Below are 17,220 nucleotides of genomic sequence, written 5' to 3' on the forward strand. Positions count from 1 at the left end.
CACTTTAAAATCTTGTCTCTGGGCCCACTCCAACCTTGCTACGCCCCTGCAGTGTCCTCCTGTATACTCTCTGTAAACTTGCCCCCCCAGCCCATGTGACAATCGGCCAGGGGCAGTCGTTGCATGAGGCAGGGGGAGGTGGCAGATCATTGGGGCACCAGGGGCACGGCAAGATAACCCCCTCCACGGCCATCAGAGCAGCTTTTTGGGGTGCTTCTAACTCTTGTAGGCCTTGCAGGGTGCACTTCTCTGCACGCTCCCTTCAAAGCTTGCAAGAAGCACAAGGAAAGAAGAAGAGGCTGCTGGCAACCTCCCTGCCTCCTCGGGGTGTGGCTGGGGGAGAGGGGGCCCATGTTCACCCCTCTCCCCGGCGGCCCCTCAGAGTGATGGAGAGAATGAAGATAACAGGGAGACATGGAGCTGGAGGGCCCTCGGGAGCTTGGGGGCCTGGCTTCTTTGAGCCCATCTGCTCAATTATAGTTACATCCCTGAGCCCCCTGCGCCTTTTTCAAAGTTGGCACCAGATGGAAGGGTTAGCCCCACACTGGCAAATACAGGATGAGAGGAATGGTGCAAATGTTGTATTTGTTGCTGAAAACAAGCCCCAACACATTTCAAAGATGCACCTCTTCCTCAAGCCGGACTATTATGGATTCAGTTTAAAGCCAGTTTTCATTATAGGTGGCCCATTCCCTCATTACTCTGAATATTAATTGCATATCACAATGATTTTGATTTTCTTTACCCTTTTATGCAAAATTAGTGATTATTCTTACACACACACACACACACACACACACACGGGCATCAGGACTTGTTGCCAGCAATAAATGCTACTTTTGCACTGTTCCTTCTTTTGTCCTCCGACATCAAAGGGGCTCTGCCTCCGTTCACTTAAACAAGTTCACTTAAACAAAACCATTTAAGAGACGTGCATGAAACCAGCAGCACCCCTCTTTTCACAAAATGCAGCGTGGAGGTGTGGCTGATCCTGATAGGACCAAGCCACATGTGGAGGGTGGGGGAATGTCAGTTGTCTACCAATGGCCTTCTCTCAGGAGCAGCGTTTCTGAAAGCTTCTCCTCCATGTTTATACACGGAGAGAAAGGTGATATATAGAGTTGGTTCACATGACATGGGCTGCTTGGAGGGAGTTTACCAAAGCAGCCCATGTCGTCTGGGCTACCGAGAGGCCTCCTGACCCAGCAGCTGCAGAACTGGGTAGCCCAGATCCATTTCCTGGCCAAAAAGGGAGGCAGGAGGGGAAAGGAGTCTGCCTTACCTCACTTTTTGGTTGTCTGAAGCTCCGGGGATCTGGGAGCAGCAGCCATAGAGCCCTGAGTACAGCACGGCCCAGGAGACGAACCCTGCTGCAGCCGGCTGCCTCTCCACTGCCCACATGGTGCATTCCTCCCGATCTCACTTCAAACGTCCGCCATCATGCCACTCATATGGGTGAATGAGTGGGGCTTCAACCATCTGAGTAAAAGGATGTAGGACCCTGCCTTCCCGCAAGCTCCCTCCCCCGTTTGGTTGTGTGAACAACCTCATAGTTTCCTACACACTGTAAAAGGGAAATCACAGGGGGAAGAGTTCTAGTAGTGATATATTGTGAGCAACTTGTATGCAGTAGCATTATTTAAAAAAATAAAAAAATAAACCCTGCCTGCGGTTCTGAAGGACCCAGGGACATCATGACTGGTCTCTCTCATGTCTGCTACAGAAAATCATGCACACAAGAAAACGCCACCAAGACATGTTCCAGGACTTGAACCGGAAGCTGCAGCATGCAGAGAAAGAGAAGGAGTCACCAACAGCAGATAGTAAGGTGAGTCCTCCTGAGCAGCCTTCCAGGAAATCCCATCTTCCAAGGATTAAATACTGACTGAGTCCTCCAAGGAAGGACCTGAAGAACTCTGGAACCTGTGATTGGGCACCTATGGGCCAAATTCCTCTAGTGCCACCTAGCATCTGTGCAAGAACTCATACCAATGAAAAAACTTCAGTATTATGCTGAGTCTTCCTGTCTGGGTGTTTGGAGAGATACTGAGAAAAACAAAAAAACAAAAATCTCAAAGTGTAAAGGAGTCCTCTGGCTCTGTATCCTGTTGTTTAGCTGGAAATGAATGTGCATACAACATTCTTTTCAAACCAACAAGGGTGGCAATTAGCTTTGTGTCATCCCTGCCACATAGATGTGACACAACCTATGGCTTGCCTCCTGCTGTGAAACCTGTGAAGAAGAGACTTCTCAGCAGGAGGCACACCATTGATTGTGTACATGCACCTGGCACACCAATGCAACACCCATCTGCAACACCCATGTGCCCAACGGAATCAGCTAGCACAACACCCTTGCACTAGAACAGCATTGACCTGGGTGTCAACCAGCAGATCTTACACACACACACACACACACACACACACACACACACTTGAACCTGATAAAGTACTAAGACAATGGAGGATAGAATGTCAGGGCCAGGTCATGGGTACTTTCAGATGGAGAGCTGCAAGCCAGAGTCAGTTATGTTAACAGGCCCCAACTCAACTGCAGCATGACACAATTAGTATAAGGGAGTACTACTTTGCATTATACTGATGAGGCTGCAATTGCTTTCATTGCTGATGAAGCAATGGTCCATCTAACTCGGTATGGTCAGCCCTGAATGGCAACACCTCGCCATGATCACAGGCAGGGAGTGTTCCCAGCCCTGCATCTCTCCGAGAACTGACCTGAGATCTTACCCTCTATAATAAACCCCCTGTGTGTGGTCCCGTGTCGTCCGTGTCTTTTTGGGCAGTTCTGGGCATGCGCGGAGCGCATGCCCAGAACTGCCGAAAAAGATACGGCCACCCAGACACGGACGGCCATGTTGGCCAAATTATCTGATGTGGCGCAAACGATTCCCGCTGCGGCCACATATGCCGCCCGCCCGCCCGTCCCCCCAGCTGCCCAAGTCCTCCGCTCCCGTCCCCACGGGCAGCCATGTCTGCCAAATTTTTGTCTCAATCGGCCGCCGCCGCTGACCACCCGCCCACCCTCCCAGCTGCCCGAGTCCTCCTTTTCAACCCCCCCCCACATGATTAAGGGCCAAATCGGCCCATGCAATTGCCCCCTCCGCCGCCGCCGACCACCTGCCCGCCCTCCCAGCTGGCCGATTCCTCCTTACCCGTAAAAGTCCCTATTTTGAGAAGAAGAGAGGAGCTCGCAAGCAGAGCTCCTCTCTGTGCAAAGTCAATGCCTGAACTGGTGCTATGGACGCAACGGACGCAATAGGCGTCCTTTGCACCCAAAGCGCCAGTTCGGGAAGAGGCTTTTCAGAGAGAGGAGCTCTGCTTGCGAGCTCCTCTCTTCTTCTTAATATAGGGACTTTTACGGGTAAGGAGGAATCAGCCAGCTGGGAGGGCAGGTGAGTGGTCGGCGGCCGCCGCCGCCGCGGAGACTTTGGGGCCCTTGGCCGGCAGGGAGACCGGCCGCGGCATGCAGGCTGGCGCGGCGGGAGGGGGAATGGCGGCGGGGGGCCCGGAGCGCCCGTTACTAGCACCCGTTATTTAACGGGCCGAAATTCACTTGTGTATTATAAAGTGGATATATTACAACCACAGTTCCAAACCCTGCATGGCTCTTGGGTTCCAAAGAAGGGATAATTTCACCAGCGGTGGCTTTTGCAGTCTCAGAGTTTCAGTGGCGGGAGAGGCAACATCCGGTGGGTTTTTCCTTCCATTGACAATTAAAGCTACAGGTGCCTCTCTTAGAGCTCCAGCTGCTGCAATTGACCTACAGAATCTTCATAACACAATGGCCCCACTCGGACATACCTTGCCTGCAGCCCTCCCCCACTAGCATGCTCCCTGACTATTACAATCCTCAGTCTGGGAGCTGGCAAAGGGGGTGGGACTGGCTGTATAGGCTTCCTCCAACCCTGGAAGGACAGCCCACACCCAAACATAGAATAGAAGCCGTGGGAGGAGCTTCCTCCCTTAACTCCATTTGTGGCTATTTGCCCAATCCAGATGAAACAATGGAGCCTGCGGATCTTCAGTTAGGTGAGTGAAACTTAAATGCAGCATCAGAAGTTTGGGGGAGAAATTGGAACTGTGGTTGGGTCCTGCAACCACGGTTCCAATTATGCAGAAGTCACGGAGGTAAAGAGGTTACTGTGCCTCAGGTTTCCTATGACATCCGAAGGTGGCCTAAATCTCTTCTGATTTTGTGTCCTGGTTTGGCCCAAATCAAGCATTGTATAAAATCAAGCTCCACTGAGATAAGTGGAACCGGGGGAAACTGAGAAGTTCTGCTTGAGGAGTGATATTTCTTGGAGGCAATCTGGTTATGTTTTCAAGACACCTGACTTTATTCTGGATTGATTAACTCAACTTTAATCTGGAATAAATCTGTCAGCCTCTGGTTCTGGTTTTATTATAACAGAAAACCATCATTATTTCCTCTACTTAGCATTCAACCTCAAGAGTGCTCTCTCGTACTCTTGGAAACTAACCAGCTCAGCAATGTAACACTGGGATGTCATATAATTAAAGGTCCTTCTAAAGATCACTCTTCAGTTGTGCATGGTGGGTTTGGATGTCATCAAGCACTGATTATTGGAGGAAGAATTCACTTGCGTGGTTACCCCCACTCTTGTCATTACATGGGGCTCCTAAGCATCTCAGCTGTATTCTGGTTTCTCGATGTGTTGCCAACCCAAACATGATGGTCAAAGAGGGGAGAAAAATGTTGTTCTTTCTTGTATGTTTAGGCTATAAAACGATGGAGTGTTTCTTCGGGTGGAAGTGATAAAACTAACACTAGCGTAAGTCTTACTGGCTCTGTTGCCTTAAAGAACCTCATGGATATTCCCTTCCCACCAAACCTTTCCATAACGCATGCCTTCAGGTGCATCCCCTCACCACGGAAGCCTCTGGCCCTCGTGGTCCCAAACCAAGTGTCCCCTGAATGCCTCCTTGTCCCCTCCATAACTGGCATCACATGGGGCAGGTCTTCCCCTTCACCCCCTGCATTGCTAGAGCCTTCTTGACTGCATTCCTCCAGAGCCCTCTCTGACTGGCAATCCCTTCCTCTTGCCTTGCCAATCCCCACAGGTGACATCTTTCCCCATCTTCCTCAATAGCATGTTTTACTGTTATGAAACTTTTTCCTAATCCTGCCATCAGCTCACACCAGCCTTGAACAGATGGAGAAAACATCAAATGCTCTGAAAAAGATTTCCAGTAGGGATGTGCATGAATGGGAGTCAGGGAAGTACCTTTAAGGAGCAGGGAGAATGACCACCCCTGCCCCACTGTTTCCCCCCCACCAGCACTACTGGAAGTGGCCAGCACGCATGCGCATGGTGCGCACATGTCCCAGCCTCTTCTGGCATGATGTTGACTGCGGCTGCAAGGAGGTACGCAGCAGCCCCGCACCAGCGTTTGGGGGGACAGCACCGACAGGGGGAAAGCGACGGGACAGGGATGGGCACCCTCCCTGTTCCTTAAAGGTAACCCCCCAGGCCTCCAAACTGGCCCAGATGCTGAACCTCCAAACTGGTACAGCACTCCAGAATAGGAGTGCTGAACTGGTTTGTGCACATCCCTCATTTCCAGTTAATGCTTGCTTGGTGGGAGAGTATCTTTGGGGCACTTTCTTTGGATATCTCTTTGCCTTGTTTGACTGATACAGCTATATTGTCGAGAAGCAGAACATCACCTGCATGCTTAGTGTACCCGGTTTGCTTCCTTTGGTGGAATTACGGTTGGATTTGAAGAAACCACTCAGAGTGTGTGCATGGAAGAGAACAACTGGCTTTGTTTCTCTTCAGTGAGAATAAAAGCCATTGCACAAAAATAGGTTCTTTGCCCATGTGAGGACCTTGGCCTTCTCTCATTAGCCTTTCCATGGGCAAACATGGCACATGAGTTAGGTGATTACAGGCAGGGGCAGGCAGCAACATCTGTTACTGCATCCATGATTGTTTTTCCCCTCACACTGCATGTATTTATTTGTTTTCTTTAATTCAAAACTAGCTTTCAATCAATGGCTCCCAAAGCCATTAAAAATGACAGTGCTAACAACCACATTTATAAAACATCCATGACTGTCAGACTCACAAAGACAGAGCATTAAAATCAAAGAACAGAACAACAAACACCAACTTGATGAACAGAAAGTTGGACCTTTATCGGTTCTCTGAAAGCATGCCTAAAGAAATGTGTTCTTGCTACCTTGTAAAAAATGAAGACCGCATCTTCTGATTTTCGAGCAGGAGAGAATTCCATAATTCTTGTATTTAGAGAGAGGGCTTTTGCCACCTATATAACTGATTGCTGAGATTACACACTATGCTTGTCTATATGATGGTATCCTGAGGAAAGACCCAGATTATTCTCTTTGGTAAGAAATCATGTACACTATTCCAAAGTGAAGCTACCTTTGGAATACAGTTGGGATGATGTATATTTTGGGCCCCAAAATGCCAACTTCTATGCCAAGGAGCCGTGTGAGAGAGAGAGAGAGAGAGCGCACAAAATAAAGATACCAAAATGAGATATAACTCACTGTATCAGTTAACATTATCATAGAATTTTCTCATCTTTACCATTAGGAAAAGTTCTTCATAGCCTCCCTTTGCCTTTAGACATTTATCTAATAACTGGTCTGTGTGTGTGTGTGTGTGTGTGTGTGTGTGTGTGTGTGTGTATGTATGTGTGTGTGTGTGTGTGTATATATATATATATATATATATATATATATATATATATATATATATATATATTCAAATTTTCATTTGAATCCATAAGGGTTAGAAACTTGAGGCCAAGCTACCTGTTATGTTGAAGCTCTCTGTTTGGAGCACTCATTTTTTCAAAAAGCAACTACAAGTGGACCTGGTTTGGATCAGGGCCACAAAGTGAGGTAAGGGTTTCCCAACCATTTCCCCCTTTACCATGGACAAAAGAAATGCAAGGAGACAATGAGGGATGCGAAAAGAGAGTTTGAGAAACATTTAGTTTTGTTGTTCCCATCAATGGGAACAACAAAAAATTCTTTAATTACATCAGAAGCAGGAAACCTGCCAGGGAAGCAGTTGGTCCATTAGATGATGACAGAGTGAAAGGGTTTATTAAGGAGGATATGGATACTGCAGAGAAGCTAAATAGGTTATTTGCATCTGTCTTCATAGCAGAGGATACTGAGTGTATACCTGTGTCTGAACCGAGCATCTCGGGGACAGAATATAAAGAACTGAGTCAGCTGGAGGTGATGAAAGATGACATTGTAAAGTGTCTGGAAAAATTAAAAATTAACAAATCACCAGGGCTAGATGGCATCCACCCATGGAGTTCTATGAGAATGTCAGCAGGATACAGGTGACCCAGTTGACATAGTATACCTGGACTATCAAAAAGCTTTTGAAAAATAGTTCCTCATCAAGGACTCTTGAGAAAACTTAGCAGTCAAGGGATAAGGGGACAGGCTCATGTGAGGATTGGTAACTGCTTGAAGAAGAGGAAGCAGAGGGTTGGAATAAATGGCAGTTCTCTAAATGAAGTGAAGAAAGAAGTGGGTCCCCCAGGAATGTGTACTGGAACCAGTGCTCTTTAACTTGTTCATAAATGATCTAGAAGTAGGGGTAAGCAGCGAGGTGGCCAAATTTGCAGATGACACCTAACTCTTTAGGGTAGTGAAATCCAAAACAGATTGTGAGGAGCTCCAAAAGGATCTCTCCAAACTGAGGGAGTAGGCAACAAGATGGCTGATGCAGTTCAGTGTTAGCAAGTGTAAAGTGACACATATTGGGGCAAAAAAACCACAACTTTACATATACACTGATGGGGTCTGAGCTATCAGTGACTGACCAGTAGTCAGTCTTGACTGATATGATCTTGAGGTCTTGGATTCATAGTGGACAGCTTGTTGAACATGTCTACTCTATGTGTGGCAGCTGTGAAAAAGGTAAATTCCATGTTTGGCATCATTAGGAAGGGGATTGAAAATAAAACTGCTAACATTATAATGCCCTTATACAAAGCTAAAGCTATTGTGCGGCCGCATTTTGAGTACATTGTGCAGTTCTGTTCACCATATCTTAAGGAGGACATTGTAGAGCTGGAAAAGGTGCAGAAGAGGGCAACCAAGATGATCAGGGGCCTGGAGCACCTTCCTTATGAGGCAAGGCTACAGCATCTAGTGCTTTTTAGTTTAGAAAAAGCCAGTTAGAATTTAGATGAGAAACCTCTGTCTCAATGAGGGAGAAAATCCAACTGCCCAATGGTCAATCATAATAGAGGATTACATTCCCACATAGCCCCCATAAAGGGCATCAGCAAAGCCTGGGGAAAGGCTGAACACAGGGAGGGAGGGAGCACTCATTGCTGCTTGCAAGCTCAGACTGAACAGTGCAAAATGTAATATGTACACTCCAATTTTCCCCACCTCTCACAAAGTCTTGTGAGAGGCGGGAGCAGCAGCCAGCAGTGAAGCATAACAAAACACAAATAAGCCTGCCATTTCCTGCTTCATTGCAAACATTCCTCTTCCACATTCATGCCGAGAAGGCGGCCCCATTCTAATCAACGTTTTTAATAATAGGGAACTCCAAATGTTGGGTGATGAAAGGGCCTTCTCCTTTGTGGAGTGCTATCTTTTGAACAAATCCAATCCAATCTGACCCTACAGGGAAATTATAAGGAGGGATTGACATCCCTCCAACACACTGTTGGGTCAGAAGATTGGGGTGGAACTCTGTCCAACATGCTGTCGGACCCTCAACCTTCCACCACTCTATCCATGTGGGAGGCAGGAGAGGTTAGGTGCAATGTCCTCTTCATTCCTGCAGGACAAGAGGAAGCCAGGAAGCCACTTGTCTTTCAGCACAGCTTGGAATTTAAAGGGGGAAGGGTCTTATTCATTTAAATCCCAAGCTGTGCCAAAAGGCAGGCAACTTGCCAGCAAGTGGTCCTAGGTAAGGAAGGGGCAGTGTTTATGTGTGTTGTGGGGAGAAGATCTGACAGTTATTTTGCAACTCTGACAGAGTTCCACAACAACAGGAGAGAATTTAGTAGGCATTCTGCCTGTTGGAGGTCCCTTTCTCATGGTGGAACTCATTCCGATAATATTCAATAGAGGGTATATTGGGTCTGACAGGCATGTTGGATCTGACACAGCACACAGTCCAAGTATATACATGAAGCAATGCTATTTTGAACCAATTGGTCAACAGTGGAGATATTTAGCACACAGCCTAGTTAGAAAAGGGGGGGGGAGTTCTAATTGCACATCAGCAGACAAGGGATTATGCCTGCCTTGTCTGCTCTAGTGAGCTGAAGTGTTAGCGTTTCCCCATCAGGTTATAAAGGAGAATAAATTTTTCCTTGATGAAGAAAAGTGTTGGGGACACAGAACCAATCTAAGCAGCTGCCTTTTGTTCTTTGGGAAAATAACTAATTCCATCTATAAAAAGGGGAAATGGCTCTATTGCTCTAAGTGAAAAAAAGAATACCAGATTAATTGGTCCAACTTTATACGCAATAAGATTTCTCTCAAAATCCAGAGAACAATCAAATAAATGAGTTCCCATCAATGCTGAACATTCCTAAACTAGATGAAGATGATAAAAATTATTAATGTAGATTCAGATATCAGATGAGAGGGAGTTATGGCAATAATAAAACTTGAAGAGTAATACGGCATCAAGGCCTGGTAGTTTTATGCTGGGATATCTTAAAACCTTGGCTGATATTTTAGTAAAACCTAGTAAAGCAGATGCTATGGATTCAGTTTATGAGAATGGAAAACTACTCTGTATTTAGTCTGAAAGCTGGGAGGTGCTAATACAAAAATGGTTGGTAAGTTCTTATTCATGTTCATTTGTTTATTCACTTCAGACTATTAATATCCCTCTCTTAACAGAAGTTATCAAAGCATCTCATATGTAAAAAAGAAAAGCTGTTAAACTGTAATTAGTTTAAAATAAAGCAGCATGATCTCAGGCATAAAGCAATGTATCCATTAAACAGAAGAAATCCCTTTAAAAATGCCTTCCAGAACAAAACAAGCTTTAAATGTCTTTCCCAAGACAGAAAAGGAGGGAGCTGGTTAGCTCTTCCTGAGGAGACAGTTTCAGAGCTGTGGTGTCATCACCAATAAGACCCTGCTGTCCCTGGTACCTGCCAGTCAAACATCCACCATTTGGTCTCTGATGCAGAACTTAGGACTTGGACAGAAGTTTATGAATATTGGTCATCCCACAGACAAAGTTTTAAACAAAATCCAAATTTGTAATGCACAAGTAAAATAAAACATAAAACTGATGTTAAAAGTAGCAAACGTTTCGATGTGACACATCAGCGTTAGTGCTATAGGCTAGTGGCTGAAACGTGCTCTTAAATACAATAACTCGACATATACAATGTTGAGAAATACAATGACTCAGCAAAACTGACAGTAATTAGCCAATCCTGTTCCAGTGTCAACTATTCCTGTTATAAAAACCCCAATGTCTCATAAGCAGAGGGAGAGAGTAAAACTTCCCACCTTTGGAGGATGCGTATTTCATCGCCATTGTACCATGTTATTCAAAATTCAAATTATGATTAAGACTCATAATATGATTAAGAATCATAATATGCCAGCATTCTTTTGCATGTTCCCCACTGCACGTTAAGGTCATCTGAGGAGGTCCATCTCCAGTTACCACCAGTCGTCTGGTGGCGACTCAGAGGCGGGCCTTCTCTGTAGCTGCTCCTGGGCTATGGAATCCACTCCCGGCAGAAATCTGAAATTTGAATTCATTATTGTCTCTCAGGAGAGCCCTTAAAACCTATCTGTTTGGCCTGGCCTTCCAGGGTTTTTATATTGTTGGAAATGGTTTTAAATTGTTTTCAATGTTTGCCCTGGTTTTCGTGGCCCTGGTTTTCAGGGCAAACATTTCAGGGCAAACAGGGCTCTCTTGAAGGCCAATAATGAATTCAGATTACAGATTTCTGCAGGGAATGCATTCCACAGCCCAGGAGCAGCTACAGAGAAGGCCTGCCTCTGAGTCACCACCAGACAAACCAGTGGTAACTGGAGACGGATCTCCTCACATGACCTTAAAGTGTGCGGTGGGGATCATGCAGAAGAAGGCACTCTCTAAGGTAACCAGAACAACCACCTAAGCTATTAAGAATGATTGGTGCCATTTCAGATAGCATTTGTATACTCCCCTGTGTACGGAAAACCGACAGCAAATAAAAACCTGACACATTACAGAGAGAACTTCAGCCCAGGTCACTGTCTGCTGTATATGTAGAGAAATCTCATCTTTGCTACAAAACACAAAAGGCACAACCCCGCAGCCCTGATTCTCTAGTCTAAATAAGCATAAATACATGTAACACTGAAAAATTACAAGTTAAAAATCGCCAAGGCCAGATGGCAAAGTTAATAAATTACAGAGGCCAGATGGGGCTGCCACATTTCCAGGAGGCAGCCCCATCTGGAAATCGGGCAGCACCAAGGTGAGATACGGGGAGGGAGACCCCCTCTCCCTCACTACCACCACTCCTCTCACAAGGCATCCTAGGGCTTTACAAGTCAAGGGCAGTGAAATACCCTTCCTTCTGCTCCACTTCCTCTGCATTTTAAAAGGCTTCGATGGAATGATATTTGGCAACTGAAAAAAGGGGCCACTTATGGAGGATGCTGCATGAAGTGCATTCAGTGCCCCAGTGAATGCTCCTAGAGGGCCCTTCATTCATCCCAGGCATGAGCCAACTGTCAGCAAACCAGTCCCCACTTTCAGCTTGCAAGCATGACTTATCCCCTTAGCTAAGCAGGGTCTGCCCTAGTTGCATATGAATGGGAGACATTGAGGAGATTCTCATGATTGGCCAAAAGCGGGCTAAGGGAGCCTAGCCTGCTTTGGGACGAGTGTGAGAACCGCATGGATTGATATTAACTGGTTGAAGGACAGGAAACAGAGGGTAGGGATAAATGGAAAGTTCTTTTTTATTATCTTGTTTACACAGTCAGACAGGTGTTATTGACTGGTTTGTTTTATCCAGACATCAAGTCCTTCCCAAGGACCTGGGATGCCAGAATTTTATTGTCAATGGTTATAGATATCGTCGCAGAATATAGGCTGTTCCCAGTAAAGCTGCTTTTTGTAATTGGCTGATGCTGATTTCTGTCGCCCCTATGGTGTTGAGGTGCTCTTCAAGGTCTTTTGGAACTGCACCCAGGGCGCCAATTACCACTGGGATTATTTGGGTCTTTTTCTGCCACAGCCTTTCAATCTCAATTTGTAGATCTTCATATTTGGTGATTTTTTCTATTTATTTTTCTTCTATTCTGCTATCCCCTGGTATTTCTATGTTGATTATTTTGACTTGTTTTTCTTTCTTCTCGACTACAGTTATATCTGGTGTATTGTCTGTTTGTCAGATGTTTGTCTGTTTGTAGTCAGAAGTCCCATAATATTTTTACATCTTCATTTTCTTCAACTTTTTCAATGTTATGGTCCCACCAGTTCTTGGCTACAGGTAGCTTGTATTTTTTGCAGATGTTCCAGTGTATCATCCCTGCTACCCTGTCATGCCTTTGTTTGAAGTCAGTCTGTGCAATCTTTTTACGATTATTATTTCTTGTTTACTATTATTATTATTATTATTATTATTATTATTATTATTATTAATTCAATTTCTATACTGCCCTTCCAAAAATACTGCCTTTTCTATACCACCCTTCCTCTAAATAGGGGGAAGTAAGAAGTGGGGTCCCAAGCAGTGTTCCCTCTAACAGGGAATTTTCAGATCTAACATCTGGATTGGCAGAGTCTATCTAGGGCTGCCTAGGCAAAACTAATATCTTGCACACTGTCTTCTGTTCCAAGCGTTGGGGATATCCAAAACTGGATCTGGAAATGTTTGGCATTGTCTAGGACCTTGGCTCTCCAACAGTTGCTGAACTAAAATTTTCATCATCCCTAGCCACTATAAATTGGTGCTGTCATTCAATAACAGCTGGAGAACCAAGGTTGCTACTCCTGAACTAAGGAGATAGAAAGATCCTGGAGAAGTGAAGTGGATGGGTTTTGTTTATCCTAAGGGTTTTGTTTTGTTTTGTTTCTGATGACTTCATCATGATGATTTTTCCTCGGTTTCTGTTCACATGGATTGCAGGCACCCTGCATGTATATCTACTCTCATTTCCCCAGTGCTGAGTCTGCCTGACTTATAGTCTGCACTTTTTTTCTTTCTCTCTGCTAACACCAAATCTTTCCATAGCAGGTATTTCACACACACACACACACACACACACACACACACACACACACACTTATGAATGTTGCTCTCTGGTGTCTGTGCTGTGTTTTTAAGAGAATGGCTTTCCAATCCTGAACAGGTTGAAAGGATAACAATGCCTCTTGGGCTTCTGCACGTGCTATATTTGGTTGCTTTATGAAAGGAGCCAGCTGTGCTTGTCCATAGACAACTCTCAGCATACCTCTATGCTTTGGGTAGAAAAGTGAAGGGAAAATATACTGGTAATTGCAGCCTGCCTTGTGTGTGTAAGACAGGGAAAGATGGTAAAGCTAAGGGCAAAATTAGATGTGTTGTAGGGAGATGTGTGGTCAGATCTTCTGAATTTTAAAATAGTAGTAGTAGTAATAGCAACTAGACCTGTGCAATATTGGATTTCTGCTATCAGAAATGGACTGATATTGGAGCTATCTATTGGAAATAATCCTGATCTGATATAGGGAAACCTATATATATATCTGATATAGGGAAACCTATATAAGAGAGCCAGCATGGTGTAGTGGTTAGAATGCTGGACTAGGACCGGGAAGACCCTAGTTCAAATCCCCATTCAGCCATAAAACTAGCTGGGTGACTCTGGGCCAGTCACTTCTCTCTCAGCCTAACCTAATTCACAGGGTTGTTGTGAAAGAGAAACTCAAGTATGTAGTACACCGCTCTGGGCTCCTTGGAGGAAGAGCGGGATATAAATCTAAAATAATAATAAATAATAATAATATATCAGATTGGAATTATACAATGTAGTGTCAAGGATAGCAGGTAAAATATTAGATAAATTATTGGAATATTGGAGCACAAAATGGTGGTGGAAATACAATATGGAGTTGACCTTTTTTCCCCTCATTGCCCCTCAGGGGGGGAAAACATCTTCTGCCATCTATCTGCCTGCCTACCTGCCTGCCTGCCCGTGCATTTCTTTACTTATTTGGATTATGTTTGATTTAATTTCTCATCACCACTTTAATAAGCAAGTGGTAGGTTTTCAGATGTGACATAACTTCCACTGTGATTCCTGGAATCACAGAATGGTGATTGCCACAATTCTCGGATGTGAGTACAATTTTCAGGTTATTCTTTAAAAAATAATTTAAAATCAATGGAAGGACAGATGTAACTGAAATTAAATACACAAAGTCCTGCCGTCCTGGACTACATGTGTCCCTGTCTGCCCAGCCAGTTCTCTCTCTGATTTTTAAAATATACCCATAGTCTACTATGGGTATTTTTACTGATAGTTATTGGATTTCCAATTAGAAATTGAAAAATGACAATGATACAAATATTCTGAAGGTTCAAAATACCTGATACCACTGTGTATTGTATTGGATACAATATTTCCAGTTGTGCACAGGCCTAATAGCAACCATAGGGGGTGGCTTGTGATTCATGTTGGGGCTACAGTGCTGGAGGAGGGGGATTTATTTATTTCCTCTTTGCCATTGTTCTGAGGCCAACTGTCCCCCCATCAGGGGAGGCCCTTTCATGAGGCAAGGTGAGGCAATCACCTCAGGTGGCAGATTATTGGAGCAGCAACAGATCAGAAGGATGTCTCACCGCTGCCCCAGAGGAGTGCCTTGCCTCATACTTATTGCAAAGAGTACAAGAAGCACAAGGAGAGAAGAGGAAGTTGCTAGCAACCTTCCTTCCTCCCTGCCCCACCTTTAATTTCAAAACTTGTAAGGGATGGTTTTGCAAGGAGGCTGGCCCAACCAGGGACAAGGGAGCAACTTGTGTCTCTCCTCATGCACCACAATAACTTGGGCCACTCCTGCTCCCATGCTAAAATTTGCCCCATGAGAGAAAACATACAGGGACTCATAAGGTTCTTCCATAGGTCATCTGTGTCATGCCCTCCAAAAAAGGAACCTGGACAGACATATCTGCTTTATTTTTAGATGTGCAATTATTGCAGCAGGCCCCATCTGAGAGCTTATTTATAATTATAGTTATTTTTAAATAAACGTGGTGCCCAAACTAACCAGGCACAATTTTAATTGATTAAAAGTGTTATGATGGGTTGCTTGACCAACTGTATAGTCCTATTCTTGACAAGGACCTTGAAATCTAACTTCTTCCTTCTTTTTTCATTTTTATTCCTTTCCAGCAAGAAAAACAGCAAACACCAAACAAGAGACCCTGGGAAGGAATCCGGAAGGTCCACTCACCACCGGCATGGGTTAAAAAGGACATGGAGCCTGTTGTGCAGTCTCCTTTGGAACTCAAAACTGTCGAGTGGGAAAAAGCAGGGGCCACGATCCCCCTGGTGGGACAGGACATTATTGACCTTCAGACAGAGGTCTGAGGAGGAAAAGAGAAGAGAAAAGAGACTCTTAGGGTGTTTTTTCCTCCCCCGGAAAACAAAACAAAAACAAAAAACAAACAGATAAGATTTTTTAAAAGAAAAAATAACCAATTAAATGGAATCAAAATGAAGAGAGCAAAGTCTGTTGGTTTCTTTTTGAAACTTTTACATTAAAAAAGAAGAAAATGTGGAGTAACCTTTGTATTTTTCTCTGCAGAAAGAGTAGGGGGAAACTATTACTTTGTAGAACACAGTAGCAGTAGGTGCAGAATGAAATATGGTCTTTCCCAGGTAAGGAAGCAGGCCAAGGGGAGGGGAAGGTATTGGGGGAAGGGAGGATTAGAGTTGGGGAAAGGGGGAGATCAGCCTGATGCACTTAGTGGCAAAAGGAGTATTGGAGGATCTTCACCAAGAGGATGCCGATGGCCATGTTGTGGCAATAGATGAGGAAGGAAAGAAGTGGCAATCATAATGATTCAATGGGAACAGGAAAACATACCGCGTGGTGGATGACCAACTGTTTCACTGGACACAGCCTACTACCGGTTGGCTCTTGTATGGGTGGTGGGGGAGGGAGAGCAATATATTTTCTCCCTTCCATCTCCTCACTATCACCAGGAAGGAATCAGAACTGGAGATTCTCAACCGAGAAGAGGACTCCTCATGGAGTTGGATTTTCCCAGCAGCTCTCCATGAACCAGCTCAGAGGATATCAATCTGTGAGGCAACACAAAAGGATGGGAGTCCTGCTGGGGGATTCCCAAATGTCTTCTTCCATACTGGATTTCCTGAACTCTTAATTTTTTTAAAGTGTGATGTATGGACAACAAAGAAAGCTCCTCTAAAGACAATTGAGATCCACTCAACCTGTCTCCAGACAGAAGAACTTGACTGGGTGGGGAAGGGTTTTTTTTAAACAAACAATGAACAAAAAAGAATGTAGGTCATTATATTGACTGTTAGTAGATCATAGACAAGCTTAATGTGGGCCTTTGTACAAAGGTTCACGGGGCCTCATCTTTTTTTCTTTGTTTTTGAAAGACTCGACAACACCTTTTTCTCTCTCCACTTTCTGAAAGTGGACAATACCCAGTTTACAGACCTGGAGAAGTTGAGAATATGGAGAACATTGCCTTAGGACTTTGAGACAAACTGGAAAAACAATGAGTAACATCCACTTGGGAAAAAAACTATTTTTTTCTTCTTTTTCTTTTCTTCAATAAAAAGAGAACTTGAAACCCAAGGACTTTCCTTTCTTTGACTTGCGTTATTCCAACGTCTTACCACACATTTGTTCAATGCAAATGGGGCAAGGATGCCAGGCTCTTCTTCCAACTTTCCCCAGGAAAAAAAATTGGGGGAAGCATCAAACATGCAGGTCTTTCTCGTCCACTGGGTTGGAATATTGTATATTGTACTGTATTGAGGAAATTATGTAACTTATGGTCCCTTCTCCTGACCTGGGTAAAAAGCTGACCCCCAAAGACACTGAAATCTGAACCACCATGTTTAAATTAGGGTCAAGAACTCAACAAACATCAATACCACCACTTTCCCCCCACCAAGATAGCTGGAAAATTGTTCTACAGGAGGGCAAGACAAGTGTTAGAATT

General features: G+C 44.6%; 1 protein-coding gene across 15 annotated transcripts in view; it reads left to right on the forward strand.

Moving 5' to 3' along the window:
- ADGRB1 (adhesion G protein-coupled receptor B1) overlaps nt 1–16,850 on the forward strand; it is a 464,876-nt gene extending 448,026 nt beyond the window's left edge. For 11 of the 15 annotated variants that reach the window (XM_053246405.1, XM_053246399.1, XM_053246406.1 and 8 more), the window contains 3 exons: nt 1,724–1,828; nt 4,761–4,814; nt 15,410–16,850. In XM_053246405.1, coding sequence (XP_053102380.1) covers nt 1,724–1,828; nt 4,761–4,814; nt 15,410–15,607 — 357 coding nt within the window. In that variant the 3' untranslated portion in view covers nt 15,608–16,850. The remainder of the gene's footprint in view (nt 1–1,723; nt 1,829–4,760; nt 4,815–15,409) is intronic. The other 4 variants (XM_053246412.1, XM_053246407.1, XM_053246414.1 and 1 more) reach the window with 1 other exon arrangement.
- The last annotated feature ends 370 nt before the right edge of the window (nt 16,851–17,220 follow it).

The sequence above is a fragment of the Hemicordylus capensis genome, chromosome 4 (genome assembly GCF_027244095.1).
Source record: "Hemicordylus capensis ecotype Gifberg chromosome 4, rHemCap1.1.pri, whole genome shotgun sequence".
NCBI lineage: Eukaryota > Metazoa > Chordata > Lepidosauria > Squamata > Cordylidae > Hemicordylus > Hemicordylus capensis.